We start from the raw sequence: 24,109 nt of genomic DNA, 5'->3' as shown, positions 1-24,109 counted from the left end.
CCTATTTTCAGATTAAACATTTTTCTCTCCAGTTCAAAATCCTTCAGATGTTTTAAAAAACATTTTATTCATCTTCATGTGCGTCTCTGTTTCGTTCCAGCCTGAGTTTGTCTCTCCTCACACAGGCTGCACAGACACTGAACACAACATTTAATTAACCTTGTTTGAACCACTGAGTTCGTTGTTTTCCAGTAAGTACAAATGCTTTTAGTTTCTGTCTAATAAATACAATAGCATCATTGTGAAACCAAATCATAACCAAACCAACATGCCACAGGACCAGTTTTGCTCGAACTACCAAAGAAGTTTTTTCCACTGGAATTTCCCTGACGTGACTTGAAGTAACTTATGTGTCTAAGGCGTTTGATAGAATCAGCCACGAGATGTGTGTTGTTCATCAGGAATCCTTTAATACCAGGGCTGCACAGGAACAACAGTTCAGATTTCTGTCTTCAATCACAGGACATGTCACAATCACAGATAAATTGTCATTCATCCTCCTCCCAAAATAATCTAATGTAAACATATCACAGTCCTCTGAGGCATCAGGCCGAGTCTGTGACTCCTTCAGGGTGATCTGTGGGCTCCAGTGGGGGTACAGTGTCCCTTCAGCTCTACAACATTTAATTAAATTTATTTAACAAGACAATGTACAGTCACATAATGCACGTGGGCAGTGATGCTGATAACAGATTGTAGCTCAAATGGCACCTCCTCCTTCACTTCTCTGACACATTTACTCACTAGTCAAACTTGAATTTTGGATATGTCACAATGTTTTTGATCAACACGGTGAAGTTTTTGGCTGTAGCAAAAAGAGCAGGACTAGAGGACAAAACTGTACAAGTTAAAGTCTAAAATATAAATAAACTGATCAGTAAACTTGTGTTTCACTTTGGCAACATGAAAATACCAGACAGGTTTGGACTGAATCAGAGAAGTTCACACTTTGCCCCGTCTGGAAACTTACAAAATAAATCATATTATTTGGTTTTGCTTCATGATTATTGTATTTTAGATACAACCACTCAGACTCTTTTAACAAATACAGCTGGAGAAATAAAGACATTTGACTGAGTTGCCAATGTCTGTGGAAGTCTCTTTTTTTTAACTGAAGCTTTTCTGGCTGCACACACATTTGAACAACTCATATAATTAACAATAATAGTAATATATTTGTTTTATTTAGTGCTTCTCACAGTAACTCACACACTTCACAATATGAAGGACAAACAAACTCAAGTAGTGAGGAATCTGTCATGTTTGGAGGTTACAGGTGGTGAGGAAAAGATGATCTCTGAGCAGTTTTTTGAACGTGTTTAATGAGCCTGAGTTTCTGATGTGGAGGGAAAGTTCCAGAGGGTTGGACCCTCTGGAACTGGTTTTGTTTAGACTCAGGTCATAATCACATTCTGTCCCTCCATAACCAGGCCCCTGCACTCCTCATGACCTCCTCCAGCCCCAGTGCCTCCTGCAGACTCTGACCAGCTCCTCAAATCTCCTCACACCCACAGTCAAATCAAAACACCAGACCTTTGGGGACCGAGCCTTTGCCATTGGTGGTCCAACCCTCTGGAACTTTCCCTCCACATGAGAAAGTCAGACTCACTAAACACCTTCAAAAAACTGCTCAGAGATCATCTTTTCTACAAACAAATAATGACAAACATGGAAGCTGTGTTTTCTTAACGAGTTTATTGATCTGTCAGGTTTAAACCCACCTAAACATTGTAAAACAAGAAGAAAGACAAGAGATTAGAATGGTTTTCTCATGAGGAGGGCGGACAGAGAGTGCATTCACCATCACAGTCTCTACCCGCTCTGGTGCACTCTCTGCGTCTCCTCTTTTTATTGTCTTGAGAGGGTCCCTAGTTACAATGGGTGTCTCTGCTCTCAGGGAGAGGGGGTGAAAACAGCGGAGACACCAGACATACAAATATGACAAATATGTGTTATCAACAGCAGGTGCATATGTTTCGTTTAGCTTTCAGACACAGCTTTCTCCGTGCAGCCTTGAAAGTTGTCTGCTCCCAGGCTTCCGAGAGCTGAATCGCCGTTGCTCACACATGACTGCATACAGTTTCCAAGCACAAAAGATTATTCAAATACACAAAGAATAGTACATAGCAAATATAGCAAATATGGGATAATACAATTATTCTAACATGATCAAATCAGTTAATTCTGTAATTTAGCACATTCATACATACACAGACAGACACAAATATTTGTTGTACATACACACACACACACATGTGTTTGTTGTTGTACATACACACACATGTGTTTGTTGTTGTACATACACACACGTGTTTGTTGTTGTACATACACACATGTTGTTGTTGTACATACACACATGTGTTTGTTGTTGTACATACATACACACATGTGTTGTTGTTGTACATACACACATGTGTTTGTTGTTGTACATACACACATGTGTTTGTTGTTGTACATACACACATGTGTTGGTTGTTGTACATACACACATGTGTTTGTTGTTGTACATACACACATGTGTTCCTGTATACCTTGGGGAATTTGGGTCCCCCAGAAACAGGTACGGTATTTATTTTTTTGTGCGAATTAATCTTGCTTTGTGTAATGAAGTTGAAAGGTTAAAGTATGTCATGGATATAGATGTAGCTGGAACCTGAACAGATAGTGTCATGGATGAAATTGTCAGTTGTTTAGTAGGTGTATTGTGTTTGTACTGTGTTGTCATTGTTTGTCCTGTGTGTGTGTACAGCACTGTGGCCAGCTGTATAAATACTAAATAGTTATAAGTAATAATACTGATAAATAATAATGGTAAATAGATTTGGTATAGTATGATATGATAAGTGGTAGGTGAGGAGATAATATATGTATTGGCAAAGGTGGCTGCAGCCCAGGTGCAATTGGTTTAATACAGAGAGACACAGAAGGCAGATAAACAACCACATACTAAGGAATTTTTAAGTGACCAACAAACACATACAACTGAAAATATATGGGCATTTATCCCACATTACCCACTGCACCTAATGTGTCCCCAGTGTACACTGAGGCCTCCTGTGGGGACAATGGCGCCTGTAAAGGAAATGTTAGGAAAAGTTAGATACAACATTAGAGAGGACTCCCAAAGCTTGACTAGACATGGGGCAAGGCGACGGAGACCATGTAGTCCATCAGACTCTGGCTCAGATGAGTGGGACTGAGTGAGCATTTTCTCTTATTGAGTGTAGGACACACTCCTATGAACTTGTCTAAATTAGAATATCACAAATAGAGGTCATGAGAGAGCTAGTACAACAACAGGGACAGGGGACAAGACCAAAGGTGACTGTAGGCTCCAAGAAAGGTGTAAGACCGAAAGGAGTCCATAATTTGACTGAATGGGACAAGGAGGACACTGACAAAGACTGTGATGAGGGTAATGAGACTATTGAATACGATAGTGACACTTCTGTCACTGCACAGGCAAATAGTAAAATGATTGAAACAGCTATGGACAAAAAAAAAAAAAAAAAAAAAAAAAGGGCAGACAGGGGGTGCTTATTTGTTATCACTTAAACCAGTGGATGGGGGCTGGGAGATTATGTTCCTTTTGGAGTGAGAGACCCCACAGCCCTAGTTGATAAATTACCAAAGTTTAACCAAAGTTAAAAATTACAAGGGTGAGGCTCTAAGGCTATCTAAATTTACTGATGTTTCAGGCTGTAAAAGATTTTTTTTTTCTAAAACCTGTAGATACAGCTCCAACTGTCCTGTTATGGATTCTTGGGTTAGATCCTGTGGAGCATTATGCTAAATGTACGAATGCTTTGATCATGGTCACAGGGATAAACTTAATGCTGAAAATCAGGAAATGTAAATTCAGTTGTTAAAATTTCACTTGAGTTAGGTTGAGCTGCAGTTAAAAAAAAAAAAAGGAAGGAACTTTAAAAAGCTACTCAGACAGATTGGTCTGCTATGTTGTGGCAGGGTTCATGGTAAAGTGGTGGGGTCAGAGAGCATGGAAGAGGTCAAACGCTGGTTGTGGTCCACCCATACAGGGGCCTTCCCCTAAGTCCGCCTCTAGTTGATAGAGGACGGCTTCAATTTTCTGAACAGGGCCCATCCAACTGCAGCAGGGAACAGCTCCCAGGCCATGGCAACAACCCAGTGGACATGGAGGCTATTCTGGGGGATGACGTATGACATCTGATGGCCAATACTATGCTGAATGGACAGAAAGTGAGTGGACCTGGTGGATATGGGTGCTACTCTTCTCTTAATGTGCCTATGCTATCAACTGCTTCTGTCTCGCTGGTGGGACCCCACAGACTCTGCCTTTTACTCGACCTCTGAAAACTCATATTGTTGGACAGACACTTTTTCACCAGTTTGTGCATTCCCCACAGACTCTGGTGGATTTGTTGGGGAGATTTGCTGATTGCAAGAAGGGATACTATTGCATATGGACCTGATGGTATTACAGTGACTTTTCCTGATGGACAGGCTGTCTCCTGTAACCACTTTCAATCTTCTAAGGGACAATGGCTGATGGCTCCTACAGACCCAACACTATGTGCTGACATCTACTGGGCTTTGCTGAATCCAGCGTCACCTGGACATACATAGGGGGTGTTTTCCACTTTTTGGCATGGAAACCTTGGATATGTTCTCTTGCACCATACCACCCTCCTATTGACCCACTACATTGTATTTTATTTTTATGATAGAGACTATGATAATGTGTACAGTGAGGCATTTCATCAAATTGAGGGAGAAAAATTGGGAATTAACATTTATTGTAATCTATGTAGGGGAGGAGGTAGTAGTGGCTCACTGGGATTTAATACCTAACCTGTTACTCTGGTGTTGTATGGGAGGGACTGCCCTTCCTCATGTATCACTAGTCTTGGCTCCACAAAAGGAAGCTTGAGATTTAGGCCTCATAGTCCTTAGACTTTTTAAACTTGTTGATTGGCAAAATTCTGATTTACCTTCAGTTCAATATTCCTCATCTCAAAACGCTTACGTAGTTTGACTTTTATGATTAATTCTACTCTTTTGCAGCATGAAATACTGACCAGGACTCATGGTAGAGATTATACTGATTATGAGGATTCTACTCAAATGCAGGAGGCTCTCCCTGACCACACATGGTCTGGAGGCAGATGTGGCATTCTTCTCTGGATTTGCACCCTTTAAAATTTACATCAAGAAAGATCAGGTTTTATATGTTTTACAGTATAAAATCAAACAAGAAGCAGCAGAAGAAATTGAAAATAATAATAATAATATGTGGGCTGTGGGATGCAGAGGTATTGGAAAAATCTGATTCCGATTGGAACACTCCTATCCTACCTAAACAAAAACATGACAGTCAATATTATTGTTTGGCATATGATTTGAGAGCTGTTAATGTGACAATAACATTTTGCTTGCCTGTTCCAGATCCTCATAGGATTTTGACGACCCTTGGACTATAATATTAATGGTTCATGGTATTAGATTTAGTTAACACTTCTTCTGTTTCCCTTTAGCGAAGGAATGCAGACACTACTTTACATTTACTTATAAAGGCTGTAAATTACAGTACACAAGGTTACCTTAAGGTTTTAAACTAAGTCCAGGACTGTCTAATCAAACTCTGAAAACCTTGTTACAGGATTTGGTTCTTCCTGGTGGTGTGGAGCCAATTCAGTACATGGATGACATCCTCCTGGTGTCACCCACTCTTTTGGCCTGTATGGAGGCTACTAAAACTGAATGAACTAAGTTAGCTTTTTAGGCTTCAAGGTGAGCAGGAAGAAGCTGCAGTGTTGCAGATCTGCTGTGACCTTCTCAGAATGAATTGTATCTGGAACAGGTAATGCAATGTCTGCAGAACATCATTTGTCTATTTTATCACACCCAAAACCAAACAATGTTGTCCTTTTTAGAACTTTGTGGCTACTGTAGGAATTACATTCCAGCATATGTAGACCAAACATCTCAGCTTGGATGCTTTAGTGAAAGAAAAGGCATGAGAAATTTAAATGTCACATTTGACTGGACTATAGACACTGAGGACATTATGTAGCTATTGATGACACCACTGCTAATGGGGTGCTTTACCAAAATGTAAAATGTATGGATTCAAGGACAGTTTCTAGGTTTACAATGTGACCAAAGCTGCCAGGATCTCTCTACAGTGCCGCTTGACATGGACATGTGCTGTTCATGGATTGACACTGCTGAAGAGACTCTGATGGCTCTTTGAGAGAAGGATTTGCAGTGGTGAAATATTTACAAGGTCAGTTTATGCCTCTTATTCAAAAATCATTAACTACTTCTCTTTCTGTGCAGGCTGCTGACCTTAAAGGTGTTATGACAGGGAAACTTCTATCGCACACAAATTAATTTTTTGGACACCTGGATGCAGCCATCCCAACCAATTGCCATCTAGGTTATCTATAGGAAAATGTGTAGGGCCCTCTAAAGAAGATTCTATTGTTGTTAGGGTGAAGGAGGCTCATGGCCCCTCCCATGTAGGAACTCATTGGTCAGGGACCATTGTGACAACTGTAACACTTTTGGCCAGACGCAGAAGTGATCATTAACTGGCTTCTGTGAACCGTGAGGATGCTTCTTTGGTGATTAAAGTAATGATTAATCATTATATTCCTACTCATGGCTTTCCAGCTCTGAATAGGTCTGATAATGGTACAAAATATTAGGCTTACGTCATTAATTTGATTCTGTGTATCACCCTTAAAGCCATGGATGGGTGAACGTATGAATTGCACTCTAAAAGTCAAATTGGCTAAGATTTGTTTTACTTCAGGGCTTAATTGGCTCCAAGCCCTACCCCTGGTTCTTCTGGCAGTGAGTCAAACTGTTTATAAAGTCACAGTTTCTTCTTATGAGTTGCTCACTGGAAGATTGATGCCAGGTCCAGGGGCCACATTGGTACCGCAGGAAGAGGTGCCCCTTCTAAATCTTCAGTTTAAGCCAGATTGGAATCAACGGAGGCAACTGGTGTCTAATTTTCTTCCCAGCTTCCAGAGAAGAGGCTGCTATATCTCCACCTTCTGAAGTTTATTTGCAGGTTTTATCTTGGAAATGCTCTGAACTATGATGGATTGGGTCGTACAGAGTGATAGCTTGTACTGATACGGCTGTTCAGATGGACGGGAAAGGATAAATGGTTTCATGTTACGCAGATTGAGCTGTGAATTCCTGAATTTTTTGTGTTTGTTTGTTTGTGTTTTCTTTTTATATATTTTCATAGGTGACGTACAACGGTTTAAAGCTCCAGGTGTGGTGTTGGACTGTGTTCTCTCCTCCCTGTACGTGGTTGGTTAATGCTCACTGGTTGAAGGTTCGTGTATGCGTGCATGATTTTATGGCTATTGTAGATCGTATTAAGTTTCCCCTAACCAGAAGGGGGAAATATGGGATTTTGACAATTGTCTGCACTATCCTTCTATGGGAAATAGTTCAGAAACATGTACAAACCAATCTGAGACGTGATCCACGATCACTCTCAACAGCAGAATGTGATAAGTATGTCAAAATGACCTTACAGTATACCAAGGGGTCATTTACTACATACCAATTTGATTTATGTTCCATCATTTATTGTAAGACACTAAATGCCCCATCAGCAGGCTTTCGAGACGATGATATTATTGCAGGATGTACAATGAAACGACGCCGTGGGTATTGCGAGAGATTCGAAGATGTTTATTTTTACACAGGACCTGCGACCCTACTTAATCCACATATAGGTAATATTAAGTTAACCAGGGGTCAAGGGCCTCCAGGTAAGAATTGGACTGTCCTGTGCTCGTGAATGTCTGACTAGTGAATGTTAAACCCGACAACAAAAAGAATGTTCCGCAGTATAGCATTAGCCAAACAGAAGCCCGGCCCGAATGCAGTCTAACGGTGTATGAAAATAAAATGTCATATGTTGAGCTGAAGTGTTTGGTTTCTGACTCAAAAAGAATTGTATTTATCATTTTATCAGATTAAAAGGTTTTCATGAGGTTTAATAATCCATACACACATTCACACTTTCTCTTTTATAACCCCAACCTGGAAAACCTGGAAATAACTTGGCCAGAAGATCGACCAAAACTAAATATCGTCCTTTACTGGAGATTTAAGGTTAATAGTCGATATAAAAAAAAGTAAATACTAGGGATGAGGCTTTAATACGTTAATTATAATTAATTAATCACAAAGAAAATAATGTGAACAATCTGTGAACAGCAGAGATGAGATCCTGTGGTCCGGTTTGGGGACCACAGGATCATCTCCGCTCTTTGCAGATGACGTTGTCCTGTTGTTTTCATCAGACCAGGACCCGCAGCACTGGGGCAGTTTGCAGCCGAGTGTGAAGCGGCTGAGATAAGGATCAGCTCTTCCAAACCCGAGGCTGTGGTTCTCGATTGGAAAAAGGCGTCTTGTCGTCTCCAGGTGGGTGGAGAGTCTCTGCCTCAAGTGGAGGAGTTCAAGTATCTCGGGGTCTTGTTCTCGAGTGAGGGGAGGACGGAGCGTGAGATTGACAGGTGGACAGGTGCAGTGTCGGCTGTGATGCGGTCTCTGTATCAGACCGTTGTGGTGAAGATGGAGCTGAGCCCAAAGGCGAAGCTCTCAATTTACCTTCAGTCTCTGTTCCTTCCCTCACCTCTGGTCATGAGCTCTGGGTAATGACCGAAAGGACGAGATCACCAATACAAGTGGCTCAAATGAGTTTCCTCCGCAGGGTGTCTGGGCGCTCCCTTAGTGATAGAGTGAGGAGCTGAGTCACACGGGAGGAGCTCGGAGTAGAGCCGCTGCTCCTCCACGTCGAGAGGAGCCAGTTGAGGTGGCTCGGGCATATGTTCGGATACCTCCTGCGCACCTTCCTCAAGAGGTGTTCCGGGCATGTCCGGGGAAGACACGCTGGAGGGACTATGTCTCTGGGCTGGCCAGGGAACACCTCGGGGTCCCCACAGAGGAGCTGGAGGAAGTGTCTGGGGTGAAGGAAGTCTGGAAGTACCTGCTTATTAGACTGATGCCCCCGCGACCCGGCCCCGTTTAAGAGAAAGAAAATGGATGGAAAATATGAACACATTTTATCACAGTTTGCCGAATAACGCAGACCGTTCACACAGTTCTGACTACAACAATCCATGAGCATCAAAGAGCTCTGGGTCTGCTGGACGGTACATTTCTATAAAAAAAAAAAAAAAAAAAAAAAAACCCAATGGAAATATTGACAAAGGCGTTGTTTATTGAAAATTGTGCAGAAAAGAGTTTGTGTATCACAGAAGCACCTCAACGCTACGAGATCATTTAAAGGCAAAACATGTGACAGCGAGAACAGAAACTGGAGCTACAAACAAGAGAACAAACTAGAACAAGTGACTGGCTTTAGAAAGAAAATGAGTAATGAGTTACCTTTGTCTACTGTTTTGAAATGAAATACCATTTATTTTTCCAAGACATTTTTCCAGACATTAAAAGCGCTCAAGTTCAAAAGTGTCTGTGTGTTTTATTTGATGAAGTCGTCCACTAAAATTCATTTGCCGTATTTTTCAGACTATAAGTCGCACTTTTTTTCATGGTTTGGGTGTTTCCTGCAACTTATACTCTGGTGCGACACAGCAACCGAGAGGATGCACCATGAAACTTTCCTGAAGTCACTGGATGGATGGACAAAGCCTAGACTTCAGTGACACTGAAACCATCCTGTCGGGATTCAGAAAGGCCAGAATAATTCTAACTGGAACTGATGCTGAATCTGACAACAGCTACGGTTGAGGTCGAGTTGTTCAGAAGTGACACCGAGGATGAAGAATTGAATGGATTTAGTGATTTGGAGTGAGATGGAGAGTTTGGTAAACTTGTTCTGTTCTGTTGTTTATGTTATAATTATCTGAAGAACTGTTCATATGTGACGTTAACAGTTAACAGTTCTCTCTTCTATTGTTACGACTACAACTTGACTTTACACAGGAAATGTCAATTCTTTTTCATTACACATTTTTTGGCTGGTACAACTTATACTCTGGAGCGACTTATAGTCCGAAATATACGGTCCATAAAATACATGTTGCTTTGAGGCAAATATTGTTATGCGATTCATTGAGATTAATTAATTACAAAGCCAGTTTTAATCAAGTCCCACCACCAGTAAATACATCTCCCACCGTACTGTGTTTAAAAAGAACCAAAACAGTTAATTAAGCAACAGAATCGATATTGAATTCAATACCAGGAAAAATAATAACAAACACTCTATCTTTAGACAACAGAATGTGATTTTCAACATTAAATCATAGTATTTTCCTTTCTATTCCCATGTGTCCTTATATCTGTGTAATCCTTCAGTGGTCCAGGTACGTTCCATCGTGGTCCAGGTCTAAACCAGTTCTAAACCAGGTCTAAACCAGGTCCATGGGCGTATATTAGTCTATATGCTCTTCTGATACAGCTCCAGATCGTTCTGAAGATTTGTAAAAGCATTCTAAAGGTTTGTGAATCTGACTTTTTAGTATCGATACCTGCTCAAACTAGTATCAAAACTAGAAACTCTTAAGTATGGATTAGCATCTCATTTTAGACACTTTTGACAGCCCTGCTTCCTCCGCTCAGTCTTTTCATGTACAAACGCAGACGTGCTCTCGTCTCTTTGGACCGTCTTTAATCGTACACGTGTTTCTAGTGGTCGAGCTGGCACAGACACGCCACCCCGCGGTTGATCCAGTGTTTCTGTGGGTGCTCGGAGGGCAGCTCGATGGACAGGACGTAGTTGGTGGAGTGCCCGGTGGTGGACAGGGTTCCTCTGCGGGCGCTGGTCTTGTACACTGGGCACACGTACATGTTCTGGTGTTCAAAGTTGGACATCTCCCCAGGCTTCAGCTTGATGACGGGCAGAGCGTCGAAGAGGATTTTGGGTAAAGACTCCCCGATCGCCATCCGCTCCCTGTCCCAGCGCGCCCCCTCCATGAACAGGCCGCGCACGTACGCCCCGTCCTCGGGCTTCTGGCTCACGTGGCTCTCCTCTTTGGTCACCTGCAGCACAAGGACAGACTCTAGACTGAAGAGCAGGAGGTCTGACAGAAGGGACTGTCCAACACATATAAGGAGGAGTTATGACACAAAAACTAAAACTAGATCACACTGAGCACAACACATATGTGAAATACGGCCAGATCAGGAAAAAAACAAGACTAAACTACACTGCAAATTTTTCTGATCTGGAAGATTTTAAAACTTAAATCAGGTTCTTCATCTTGTTTTCAGATTTATTCCCTACTTACTAGTTCTGATGCTTAAAGGTTGTATGGAGGATTTTTTTTTTTGTTTCAAATTGTCAATGATAGCATTATAGAGGTGCAGTAGCCTTGTAATTATGAGGACCAAAAAAAAGAGAATAAAAATTCATCAACTCTGGACGTGGTGGGGCTAAACATTTGCCAATAGATAACGACACTGCCTCGTTATCTGTGAGCTGACAGGCTGTCAATCAATCTCCCTACGTTTCTAGCGTAACTGACTTGCCTGCGCCGCCGGTACGTGGTTTGCGTACGACTGTCACGCAGTCCACAGACGCACAGACGCTGTTTACTCCACCAACGCAACAGTTCTTAGCGGCTTTTTTTGACCTATATCTTCCTCGCAGTTAGCACAAAGTTTGTTGCAATGGCGACAAGAATCCAGGAGCAGTTAGCCACAAAAGAAAGTCCGTTTTTGAGGTCACTGAAAGAAGAAGACAAGGGGAAAAGCAGCGAAGCCAAACTAAGGTGATTCTTGAAGATTCATTCCAGCGATGGCGCGACTGAAGCAGACGCAGGGTCTAAAGACTGACGCACTGGTCCACAAATTACTCCTGGACAGGTCACTTCTGCTTATTATGAAAACGTACTTTATTTCCAAGAGCTAGACAAACGTTTTTCAGGACACGAAAGCGATATCCTATGTCTGAAAACGTAATTTTCAAGGCAAAGAAAGAGTCCTGCTTGCTGCTGCGTGTTGTAGCTAGTTCATTCGCACTGAATCTCCGCGCACTCTTCTCTGTACACCTTTCCTGCTCCTGTCCCCGCTGCCCGATCCGCTCTTCCCCCTGCTCCTCACTTCTCCGGGCACGGAATCTCCGCTCACCGCTCCTCTCTCCTCTCTCCCTGCTCCGCTCTTTTCCCTGCTCCTCACTTCTCGTCCGCGCACGAAATGTCCGCGCACCTGTTCCCCCCGCTCCTCACTTCTCCGTCTTGCCTAACCAACACTGTAGTTAGTTGTTTACAAGTCATGTGCAGCGCACCGGCTGTAAACAAACCTGTTTCTGGCGTAGGGAGGAGGCGTTTCTACGTAGGGAGCTGTAGGGGAGGGGGGGTGGTTTCACGCATGCGCAACATTTGAAAAAGGACAAACAGTCGCTGGATTTCTCGTTCCTTGGAAAATCCTCTATACAACCTTTAATTCTAGTCTACAGGTAGTTTATTTTAAGATAACTTGTCACCAAAGGTTTTAGAACACCACACTTTTTCCATTTTTTTACTGTTTACTGTCGACCAAAACATATTCTAAACTTTTGATTAATGAAATAAAAGTGTCAATCTTTGTCAGATAGAACAGCTGAACACACTCCTGGCTCTTTCTTTTTACAATAGAAATTAAATATTGTTCAGAAAGTTTTTCCCAAGTCTGTTGCAGAAGTTCCCATAAATGTGTGGCACTTGTAGGTTGCTTCACTCTTCTGTCCAGTTCATTCTAAACCAGCTCCATGGGTTTAAGTCTGGACACTGTGCTGCTGGACACTTCAGGTTTTCAAGCTTTACCATCTCATTCTTTTTTCCTGAGAGAGTTTTGGCAGAGCTTGGACTTGTGTTTTGTTCTTTTATTTTACTTTTGTAACATTTCAAGTTCTTCATTGGACCTACACAGCTTGAATTGCAATAAATAACTGGAAAAATTAGGTGTGGAACAGATTCTATTCACATAAACTACACTGAGCAAAAAGAGCTGCTTAAATATTACAAAGACAATAAGGGTGCTTTCACACCGACAGTAGTTGGTGCACCAAACGGTCCATTCGAACCAAAAGCTCTTAGTTCAGTTTGTTTTCGTTGGTGTGAAAACGTGAATCGGACTCGGACCTGGACCAAATCAAGCAGACAAAGACCTCAAAAAAGAGGAGGTCTCGGTTCGCTTGAATCTGCACGAAATACCAAACTCTGGTGCGGTTCCTCTGGTGTGAATGCAAACTCGGGTAAAACCATAAAGAGTAGGTCCAAACGAACTATTCCAAATGCATCATGGGAGGACACGCGTCTCCTCTGCCTGTAATGACGCGCTGTACGACTCCAGCGCAGTAACAGATTGTTCCCCAGACCGCGACTCATTTTCAAATTATTTTGCCAACAATGGCAAATACAGAGAACGTGATACACGAAGACCAGAGCAAGAACCAAGGTGTGAACACGAGTGAGTTAAAATTATGGGTGTGTACCCCTGTTCAGAACCTGCACAGAGAAGTCCCGGTGTTCCCCGTGTTCACATAGCAACAGCATTTGTTATTTTAGGCTTTAATTAAACAAATCATTTTATGGCACTAGGCAATAGCCTATTCAATTGATACAACTTCAAAAAGTCCCTGCTTTTAAGCCTAGTGTGAGGAATGCTACAGTCGGACTAGATCCAAACCAGAGACCTGAACCAGCGGGAGCAGCTCCGGTTCTGTCCGGGCTCAAAGGAGCTGGAGCGGGGAGCGGTGTCAGGAGCCTTGACCTGAGAAGGGCTTTCCCCGGGAAGAACCAAATGGGCAGATGACAGATGCTCAGAAGAACATATAACCAACCAAACTGGACTCACGCTTCTGTCCGGATGCTGCACCACCTCGGAACCAGTCACGGTTCTTGAGTGCGGAGGACCGGAGCAGCCCGTCCAGACCTGTGGTGTACAGCGTATTCTCACTTTCCCCGCGTGGAACCAGCGCGCAGATGACGGAACGTACCCAGTCCACTGCGCTCTGGTCTTTCACGCCAGGACACCAGGACATGGAGGAGGAACCTCTGGATCATCTGACCAACGCGCTCGGAGGACGGTGAGTTTGTACAAAGTTCTACATGTTGCTGTTTTATGAGTTCATGGTGACACTTGAGATGAAGACGTCCCGTGGTCTTAACAGGGAACATCAGTATTGATAACTGGAGGTATCGCTGTTTTCCCGGGAAACAGAGGCACGTCAATCGGACCGATTTTGGTTCGAACGCAGACCACACTGGAGTGTAAATGCTACATAATAACCATTTTATTGCCTGGTGCGGACCAAATAATCGAACTAGCAGTGTGAAAAAACCCTAAGAGACTTTACAAAAGAATTTCAGTTAAAATGATTTCAGCCTTAACAAGATCTGCAGGAAACTCTGAGGACTAGACCAGGACAAAAAAAGGACTAAACCAGGTCTTAAAAAGGACTAAAGCATATAGAAACCAAAAATACAGTTAGTTCTAAAACAGGACTACAAAGCAGATCGATCCAAAACAGACTGAACAGTACCTCAAACTCAAAGCCGATGTAGTCGATGGGGATGGTGTACTTTCGGGCGAAGTTCTGGGACACTCCGGTGAGAAAGGACTGAGGGAAGTAAAACCCAGAGAGCCAGAAGACTGTGGGGGCACCTCCATCGATCCACTCCTGAAAACACAACAGAGGAGAGGCTGGCAGGAGCAAACAAATCAATCAGTCAAACTTTATTCATAGAGCTCTTTACAACACTCACGATGACCAGAATGTTTCACATTAAAATCAACACAATATAAAAACATCAAACACTGAAAGGAGTGTGAAAGCCGGACTGAATAAATGAGTTTTGAGTGTGGATTTGAACAGGCCAGAGTCTGTGATAGTGGCATATCAGGAGATCTGTTTGTTCCAGAGTCTGGGGCAGCGACAGAGAAAGCTCCATCACCCCAGTGTCTGATCCCGGACTCAGAAGCAGGAGACAGCTCTCTATCCTCTCATTACTGTTGTCCTCTCATTCACTACATCGTCCTGTTTCATTCACACCAAGAGCGTCCAAAGGGCTCTCTTGCCCTTGTCCCCCACCCTCGTCCCCCTTGCTGGCCTCCCACTCTTGTCTCCTGCCCTCATCTCCCTTGCTTGTCTCCCCCCTTCGTCTTCCTCGCTTGTCTCCCACCCTTCTCGCCCTCGCTCGTGTTCAACTCTCGTCTCCTGAGCTCGTCTCCCGACCTCACTTGTCTCTCGCCCTCCCTCATCTCCCGCGCTCATCTCCCGCCCTCGTCTCCCTTGCTTGTCTCCGGCCCTCACTCGTCTCCGGCCCTCGCTCGTCTCCCCCCTTCATCTCCCTCCCTCGTCTCCTACCCTCGTCTCCCATCCTTGTTGCCCTCACTCGTCTCCCGCCCTCGTCTCCCTCGCTCGTCTCCCTCGCTTGTCTCCCGCCCTCGTCTTCCTCGCTCGTCTCCCACCCTCGTCTTCTGCCCTCACTCGTCTTCCGCCCTCACTCGTCTCCCGCCCTCGTCTTCCTCGCTCGTCTCCCGCCCTCATCTTCCTCGCTTGTCTCCCACCCTCGTCTCCCTTGCTTGTCTCCCGCCCTCACTCGTCTCCCCCCTTCATCTCCCTCCCTCGTCTCCTACCCTCGTCTCCCATCCTTGTTGCCCTCACTCGTCTCCCTCGCTCGTCTCCCTCGCTCGTCTCCCACCCTCGTCTTCCGCCCTCACTCGTCTTCCGCCCTCGTCTCCCGCCCTCGTCTCCCTCGCTCGTCTCCCTCGCTCGTCTCCCGCCCTCGTCTTCCTCGCTTGTCTCCCGCCCTCGTCTTCCGCCCTCACTCGTCTTCCACCCTCGTCTTCCTCGCTTGTCTCCCGCCCTCGTCTTCCGCCCTCACTCGTCTTCCACCCTCGTCTTCCTCGCTCGTCTCCCGCCCTCGTCTTCCTCGCTTGTCTCCCACCCTCGTCTCCCGCCCTTGTCTCCCACCCTTGTCACCCTCGTCATAGCTGTTCTCTGAGTGGCTGTTGCTATGGCGATGTCGCTCCACATTTCCATAAAGTTGCCTTCAGTTCAGCTCTGTGGAGTAAATGTGGCTCTTGTGGCTCCTGTGACTCTGGGCGTGAGCCTGGGGTGAACACTGTTTAGTGACTCTTTCACAGAGATTCAGACACTCTGTTTACCACTTTTGGGGCTCGTGACTCTGGCGTCTGGATGAAAAACGTTCCGTAAACTCCAGTTTAATGACCGTCAATGGGCACTACTTTTCAAGATGTATTGAGGGAAATTTAGAGTGCAGAAGGTTTTCACTCACAGGACATTCAGACACCACTGGAATAGTATGACCCCTGCACAGTACCATAAGTAAGTAAGTAGACAGGGGACAGTTTTAAAGGCACCGTGACATAAAAAGGATTTTCCTTGTTCCTGTAGTGAGTCTTGCCTGGAGGAAGTGCAGGCGGGCCAGCAGGTCGGTGATGTAGGAGCCCATGGGTTTGAGGGAGGGGTAGGACTTGGCAGCCCACATGGAGGGCACCTTTCCCACCAGCATGCTGTTAAAGACGCTCTCCAGCTCGGAGGACATGACCATCTGCCCCTTCAGAGCCTTCCGCATGTTGAGCAGACTGGCTCGGACCACACTGGTGAGCCTGACGCACACAAACACACAGCATCGTTACATCATTAGGTCAGGTTTAACAGAAGCTCACAGGTTTAACAGAATGTGAAAAGCTCATCATAATTAAAAGGATTTCATTTAGTCTGAAAGGAATAGGACTGGGATTGTAATGTATTTATTTTTTTGCAATAACACAGAAAACTAAAGCCACACGTTTTGACGCAGGTGACGTCCGCCAGGAGCCACAGTGGGGCAGCAGAGGCCCTTAAGCAAGACACTTCACCCGCATTGCCTACTGTGAATGTGGTGTGTTAAGTGTTGGTGGTCAGAGGGGCCCATGCTGCAGATTGGCAGCCTCGCTTCTGTCAGTCTGCCCCAGGGCAACTGTGGCTATAAAAGGTGACCAACACCTATATTATTATTATAAACTGGGACTAAACCAGGACTAAACTGGGAATAATCCAGGACTAAACTTGGTAATCCAGGACTAAACCAGGACTAAACCGGGACTAAACTGGGACTAAACCGGGACTAAACCAGGACTAAACCAGGTCTAAACTGGAATTAAACATGGACTAAACTGGGTCTAAACTGGAACTAAACCAGGACTAAACAGGACTAAACTGGGTCTAAATTGGGACTAAACGAAGACTAAACTGGGTCTTAACTGGGACTAAACGAGAACTAAACTGGGACTAAACTGGGACTAAACCAGGACTAAACCAGGACTAAACTGGGAATAATCCAGGACTAAACCAGGACTAAACTGTGAATAATCCAGGACTAAACTGGGTAATCCAGGACTAAACCAGGACTAAACCGGGACTTAACTGGGACTAAACCGGGACTAAACCAGGTCTAAACTGGAATTAAACATGGACTAAACTGGGACTAAACTGGGTCTAAACTGGAACTAAACCAGGACTAAACTGGGTCTAAATTGGGACTAAACGAAGACTAAACTGGGTCTTAACTGGGACTAAACGAGAACTAAACTGGGACTAAACCAGGACTAAACTGGGTCTAAATTGGGTCTAAATTGGGACTAAACGAAGACTAAACTGGGTCTTAACTGGGACTAAACGAGGACTAAACTGGGACTAAACTGGGACTAAACCAGGACTAAACCAGGACTAAACCAGGACTAAACTGGGTCTAAATTGGGTCTAAATTGGGACTAAACGAAGACTAAACTGGGTCTTAACTGGGACTAAACGAGAACTAAACTGGGACTAAACTGGGACTAAACCAGGACTAAACCAGGACTAAACTGGGTCTAAACTAGGACTACACCAGGACTAAACCAGGCCTAGAGCAGGTCTAGGGCAGGTCTAAGTGAGGACTAGGACGGACCTGTTGAAGCGGATGACCTCCTGTCTCAGTACAGTGTTCATGGACTCCTCGTACACCACGGGGAACTTCTCCATCACCGTCTGAAGGTCAAAGTCTGAGGGCAGCTTAGACAAAATGTCCTCTGCCAGCTCGTCCACCACCTCCTGTCCACACACACACACAGATACACACACACACAGACACACACAAACACAGAGACACACACAAACACCCCGACACACAGACACACACAGAGACACAGAGACACACAGACACACACACAGAGACACAGACACACACACAGACACAGATACACACACGCACACACACACACACACACACAGACACACAGATACACACACGCGACACACACACACACACACACACACAGACAGAGACACACACACAGAGACACACACAGACACACAGACACACACACACACAGAGACAGACACACAGACACACAGACACACAGACACACAGACACACACAGAGACACACAGACACACAGACACACACACACACACACACAGACACACACACACACACACACAGAGACACAGAGAGACACAGACACACACACAGACATAGAGAGACACACACACACACAGAGACACACACACACGCACAGAGACACACACATACAGACACACACACATACAACCAATGGTGTAGGGGGTTTGAATAGGCCCCAGAGAGATCGCTAGATTACCCAAACATGCATGGATGACATTTAAATCCTCTTCAAGCATGTTTTTGATGAGGGAGCAATGTTATAGCATGACAGAAAGATCTAAAAAATTATAATTTTGGATAATATACTCTTTTTAACATCTGTGTGTGAGTGACAAAAAAAATAGAAACCAAAAAACAAAGCAGCACAACAGAATGTCCAAACCTGACACATACAGATCTACAGTTTGTGGTGATTTTGGTGCTGAAACGATAGAAACCTGTTGGGTAGAGGTGACAGACCTGTGGGGATTTGGCGCCCCCTCCTGACTGGCGTGGCAGAGTGAGGAGCACTCCCTCCAGCAGCTGGTTGGTTTCCTGGTTGTCTTTGGTGATGTCGGCGTTACTGTGGAGCCCAAACACCCCGGGCTCGGCGCTGATGGGCAGACTGCGGATGTAGTCCACATACGTCTACAACAACAGAAGGAAGGTTTGTTTTTTTATGTGCACTGATCTATAAAAGACATCTACAAACTGGGTTTAAACGCCTCTAACCACGACTTCTGTTCAGTCAGAGCAAATAATAATGATAAAAGACTTAACCTACATTACACTTGTGAAAGAAACACTACTGTTTTTGATGAGGATTCATACAACATGCTTTAAAGCTCAAAAAGTATTTAGAATATAGGCCCTTTAAAACAGATTGCAGATGTGCTCAGTGTGTACTCCAGACCCAGTGTCCCGGGACAGGTTCAATCAATCAATCAGTCAAACTTTATTTCTATAGCACCTTCCAACAACCAAAGCCGACCAAAGTGCTGTACAACATTAAAACAAGATAAAAAACAATAAACATCATACAAAGGTTCAACATACATCTTTATATCCATGTATCCTTAAACAACCCTGAATGAATACTACTCCATATAATGAAACCGTCATTCAATCACGACTCTGTAGATCGATAAACTGGGTCACAAAGCAACCAGCCCCAGAACAACAAAAACTAATACTTCCTTTATTCATTTTATGCTAATTATCACTAAACAGTTTTGTTCTTGTATCTGTGAACGTGCTGGAGACGCACTGAGACACACGTGTGGATGGTGTAGTGATGGTCGTATTAAAGTGTTAGTCTAATAAATAAATAAATACAACCATATTTAAAGTATTCGTCTTTTTAAATGAGTCCACCTGTCGAGTCATTTACTGTCATTTACACACTGCACATTTCTCACACACAGTTTCTCAGTGGAGTCCAGTTTGACAGACATAGGTTTTCCTTTCACTTAAATGACTCAAACTAACACAGAAACAATCACATCTGTTTGTATATTTGCCAATGAATCAGAATAAAAATTTCTGGAAATAATATTATTTACTATGACTGAGAAAGCCCCAGAGCTCCACTCTGCTTCTCCAAGACATTTTAAAGCTAAACATCAGACTCATAACAGAGCTTGTAACTGACCTAGACTTCCATTTCAGTGCCATCTGTTCTGCTGAATATTCAGATAAACACTCAAATGACCAAAGAGCTTCAGTCCACCAGCAGAGGGAGCCTTGTCTTTAGACTCTCTGCTGCAAACTCTGGTGTCACTTTGACTTGTTAACAAAATGTAAGGTTTAAAAACATAAAATACCAAAGCTAAAATCTCTGTAGGACAGTGGATCTCCAAACGCTTGTGTTGTTTCACTATGTTGTAGTAGTATTTATTCTATTTTTGACAATAAAGAAAATATGTTAACATTAATACGTTAAAGAATGTTTCATATTCAAATAAGTTGAGATAATCCTTTATAGAATTCAGTTCCACTTTGTACACTGTATAAATTATATATGTATGTATGTAGTGGGTGCAGCACCTGGTAGAGCTCATGAGCAGGTATGGAGTAGTATGTAGTAGTATGTAGTACCTCGTAGGGCCCGTGAGCAGGTATGTAGTACAGCCCCCCCTCACACAGACTGTATCCCTCCTGCCGGATCAGATCACTGTTGTAGAAGATGGAGATCAGCGAGAGCAGGAGGCGCCGGTCTTTATCGTCTGTCACTCTGCCTCCATAGTTACACTCACCTGAAATATACACACACACACACATCAGCTACACAAACACACACACACATACACACACACACAAACACACACACACACACAAACACACACACATACACACACACACACATACATACACACACACACACACACTCAACATCTACACAAACAGTGTCTCCATCCTTTTTGGTGAGCTCCTTTAAAAAACAAAAATGCCAGAGAGCTGCTCATTTTAACGACCGCAAGAAATAGAGACGATTGTAAGAGGACGAGCTTTGGGGTGCAGTTAGATGCTGATAAAACATAAACCACTGTCCATTTATTGGTGCACAAAGTTGTTCTTCAAAATGTTACATGTACAATAGTAACAGGCAAGAAATTAACCACATTGTTGTTATTTGGCACAATGATAATTCTGAAATTCTTCAGTGAGCTACTTGCAAGTGTGTGGAGAGATACTGGTAACTCCAGAGCCACAGGATGGAGACCCCTGATCTACACAAACTGAGACACAAACTAAGACACAGACACACTCATTATCTACACAAACTGAGACAGACACACAACTCAGTTACACAAATTGAGACACACAACGCTTTAACAAACAGTTCCAGATTATCTGTAGAATTCACTCCATTGAGACGCCGCACTGTGGAACATTCATGACAAAGCAACTGTGAGATTCACAGAGCTGTGGAGCTCCTGCCACACAGAGGGACCTCCTGCACACTGCTGTACCTGTGAGGTATGTGAGAGCCTCCAGAGGAACCTCCTCGTACTCATCCAGGAACATCTGGATCTGCCTGATGCTGATCCTCAGGTCTGACTCATTGAACTCATACGGAATATTCCAACCTGAAAAACAGTTTAGAAAATCAACTTTTGGTGAAAACAGAGGGAAACAGACTGAATCTGGAGCACCCCAGCTCAATGCTCTGAGGAACATCTCACAGATGCTCATTACTTTGGTTTAGAACAGCCTCTGCCCCATGACAGTCTGAGCGAGGTGTGAAGATACTTTAGTCTAATTTTACTCTATTCACATTTTGTAAGAGACCTGCTGACAGACTGAAAAAATATGACCCGACTTAGTATCTGAAGACCGATATCAAAAACATTTTTATCAGTATTGACGAGCTCCAGTCTTCATCTGACCAACTTTGACGATTCCCTCCTGATGCAAATCAGTGGAACACATTAAAGATCAGAAGTCTGGAGTGTCTCACCCAGCGGGCCAAAGGCTCTCCTCTCCTGCACCAAAGCGTGGAAGAAGGTGAGGCCGAACAGGAGCTTCTGCCAGATGTGCTGCTTCTGGGAGCTGCAGAAGAAGGCCGGGTCTGAGATGGGGTCACTGAGGTAGGAGCGCAGCAGGTTGGCCCGGATGCCTTTGGGAGGCTCATTGGTCATTTTCAGCCCATTCTGAAGAATGCTCACGGGGAACTTGTCTGAGGGGTAACTGGTCAACCACAACCTGCACTCAGCAAAAAAGATCAGAGTCACAGAAATAAAAATGTGAAAATGTAACGCACAAAAGAACATCATTTGATCACATGACCATTTCACATGAGCACTTCTTACCCCACACCTCTCGTATAAATCTGAGTTTATGTCACCCTCATGTTTAGTTCTCACCGCGCTCTGAGGCTGTGGGGTTACAGATTTAACATCATGTGTTTTCTTTTTTTACCAACACATAGGAAGTGTACGGCTCGTATTGTTCACATGTACGTGTGTACTCGCTGTGTGCGTTCACTCTTTTTCTACTGGTGCGCTGACCAAATGTGCTCTACTGCAGCAATAACAATAACCAATAATAGACAGCAAAAGAAGCAAATGAAAGGTACCCAAAAATAATATTATAAAAAATATGAATCGTTAATAAAATAAGTACAAAATAATATTAATTTCCCAAAATAACTATACTAATGACTTAATTGAACATTTATACATAAAATATGTGTCAAATAAGTCACATTTATATTGATTTTATTTCATTTGATCCCACTAAACACATCTGTGCATTTGTGCCTTATTCAACCTCTGCTATAGTTTCTATTTAAACACATTATGGTTTGTTTTTGCTCTTTATTGTTGTATTGTGATGTGTGTCCTGTAATTTCCTCTACAGATCAGAACAGTTTGTCTAGTCTCGCTCTAAGTCTGCGGTCTCCTGTGACATTCCAAAGGACAAATGTCCACAGTTGATGTGCAGATCGGGCTGGAGTGAGCTAACAGACTTTGTGACTAATGAAATGATTATAACATCATCACATTGTACAATCTGAAAAGAGAAGTAGAAAAGAACAGTACGGCTGAGGTTTGTGCTGAAAGACAAATGTCCCGTTACCTGAAGTCGGGGTGTGTGTTGTCCGGGGTGATGGTCTCCTCGCAGATCCTCTCCAGGGTGGGCATCCAGCTGGTGGCCAAGTGGCAGTTCTGCAGGACGACCCAGGTGCCCTCCCTGGTGGCTCTGTCGATCATCTGAGCAGCTATGGGCCCCTGCCCCTGCCCCAGAGAGATGGTCTGGGTCTTACTGCCCCCCATCTCCGCGAACTTCAGCAGACCTTACACAGAAAAACATTTCTCTACATGATTCTGTGTTATTATTATTATTATTATTACACTGTATGTTGATTGTCTTCGTTTTTTGGATTATGGGGTTTTGAGTGCACTGTTTCTGTCACAGTTCTGCCTTTTGTTTACTTGTTTTCCCCAATCCAGTCCATTTCTCAGTCTGTTCCGGTCCTCCTTTTGCCATCTCCCTCCTTTCCCTACAGCTCCCGCTCATTCTGTAATCAGCCCAGGCCCAGTCTATATATACTCCCTCTGCTCCCTCAGTCTTTGCCAGATTGTCGACCTGTTAAGACAGACATTCAAGCTCCTGAAAACCTGAAATCTGAAAACCCTGTATTCCCTGAATCTGTTCTGTTTGTGACCTCTGCAGTTCTGTTTCCCTGTTTGCTGTCCCTGTTCCCGAGTTTACTCCCAGTCTGTTTTTTTACTAGTGTATTCCCAGTCTTGGAAGATATTTTCGTTCACATTTAATATCATAAATTCTATGATATTAAAAAAGTTATATTTTCAGTCTGAGTTGTCATTATTAACATTTCCTGTTATAGGACACTGTCAGTTATTTAAATAAGACTTTGTTTGCCTGAGTACTTGTGTTGCATTTGAGTCCAATTTACCGGCGTGATAGTTTCTTTATGACCTGTCACCCTTGGGTGTTTGCCATATCCTATTTAAGACTCTCAGTCTGTGCAACGTTTAGTGCCAAAACATTGCACGGTTTGTCCTAATAAATCTCACAATTTGCAAGTAAGACAGTGTGCGGGATTTTTCTCTATGTTCAATATAAAACCAAAAATAAGACAACGAAAAAAAAAACAACAGTTTTCTTCATTATTTGTCTCCAAAACCAAAATGAAAAAAAAAAGAATAACAATTAGTCTTTACAGTTTTCGATTTAGTCTTTAAATGAAT

General features: G+C 43.6%; 1 protein-coding gene across 1 annotated transcript in view; it reads right to left on the bottom strand.

Moving 5' to 3' along the window:
* Positions 1–10,308: 10,308 nt before the first annotated feature.
* dnah3 (dynein axonemal heavy chain 3) overlaps positions 10,309–24,109 on the bottom strand; it is an 82,579-nt gene continuing 68,778 nt past the window's right edge. The window contains 9 exon segments of the mRNA XM_055164754.1: positions 10,309–11,019; positions 14,504–14,641; positions 16,392–16,596; positions 17,919–18,061; positions 18,873–19,040; positions 20,490–20,647; positions 21,365–21,481; positions 21,853–22,097; positions 22,974–23,190. Of these exon segments, the coding sequence (XP_055020729.1) occupies positions 10,666–11,019; positions 14,504–14,641; positions 16,392–16,596; positions 17,919–18,061; positions 18,873–19,040; positions 20,490–20,647; positions 21,365–21,481; positions 21,853–22,097; positions 22,974–23,190 (1,745 nt within the window). The 3' untranslated portion in view covers positions 10,309–10,665.

The sequence above is a fragment of the Boleophthalmus pectinirostris genome, unplaced genomic scaffold, assembly GCF_026225935.1.
Source record: "Boleophthalmus pectinirostris isolate CB_2022bp ecotype Guang Dong unplaced genomic scaffold, ASM2622593v1 HiC_scaffold_7, whole genome shotgun sequence".
Taxonomy (NCBI): domain Eukaryota; kingdom Metazoa; phylum Chordata; class Actinopteri; order Gobiiformes; family Gobiidae; genus Boleophthalmus; species Boleophthalmus pectinirostris.
Note: the sequence above shows the minus strand (reverse complement) of the source record. Positions and strands in the feature narration are given on the sequence as shown.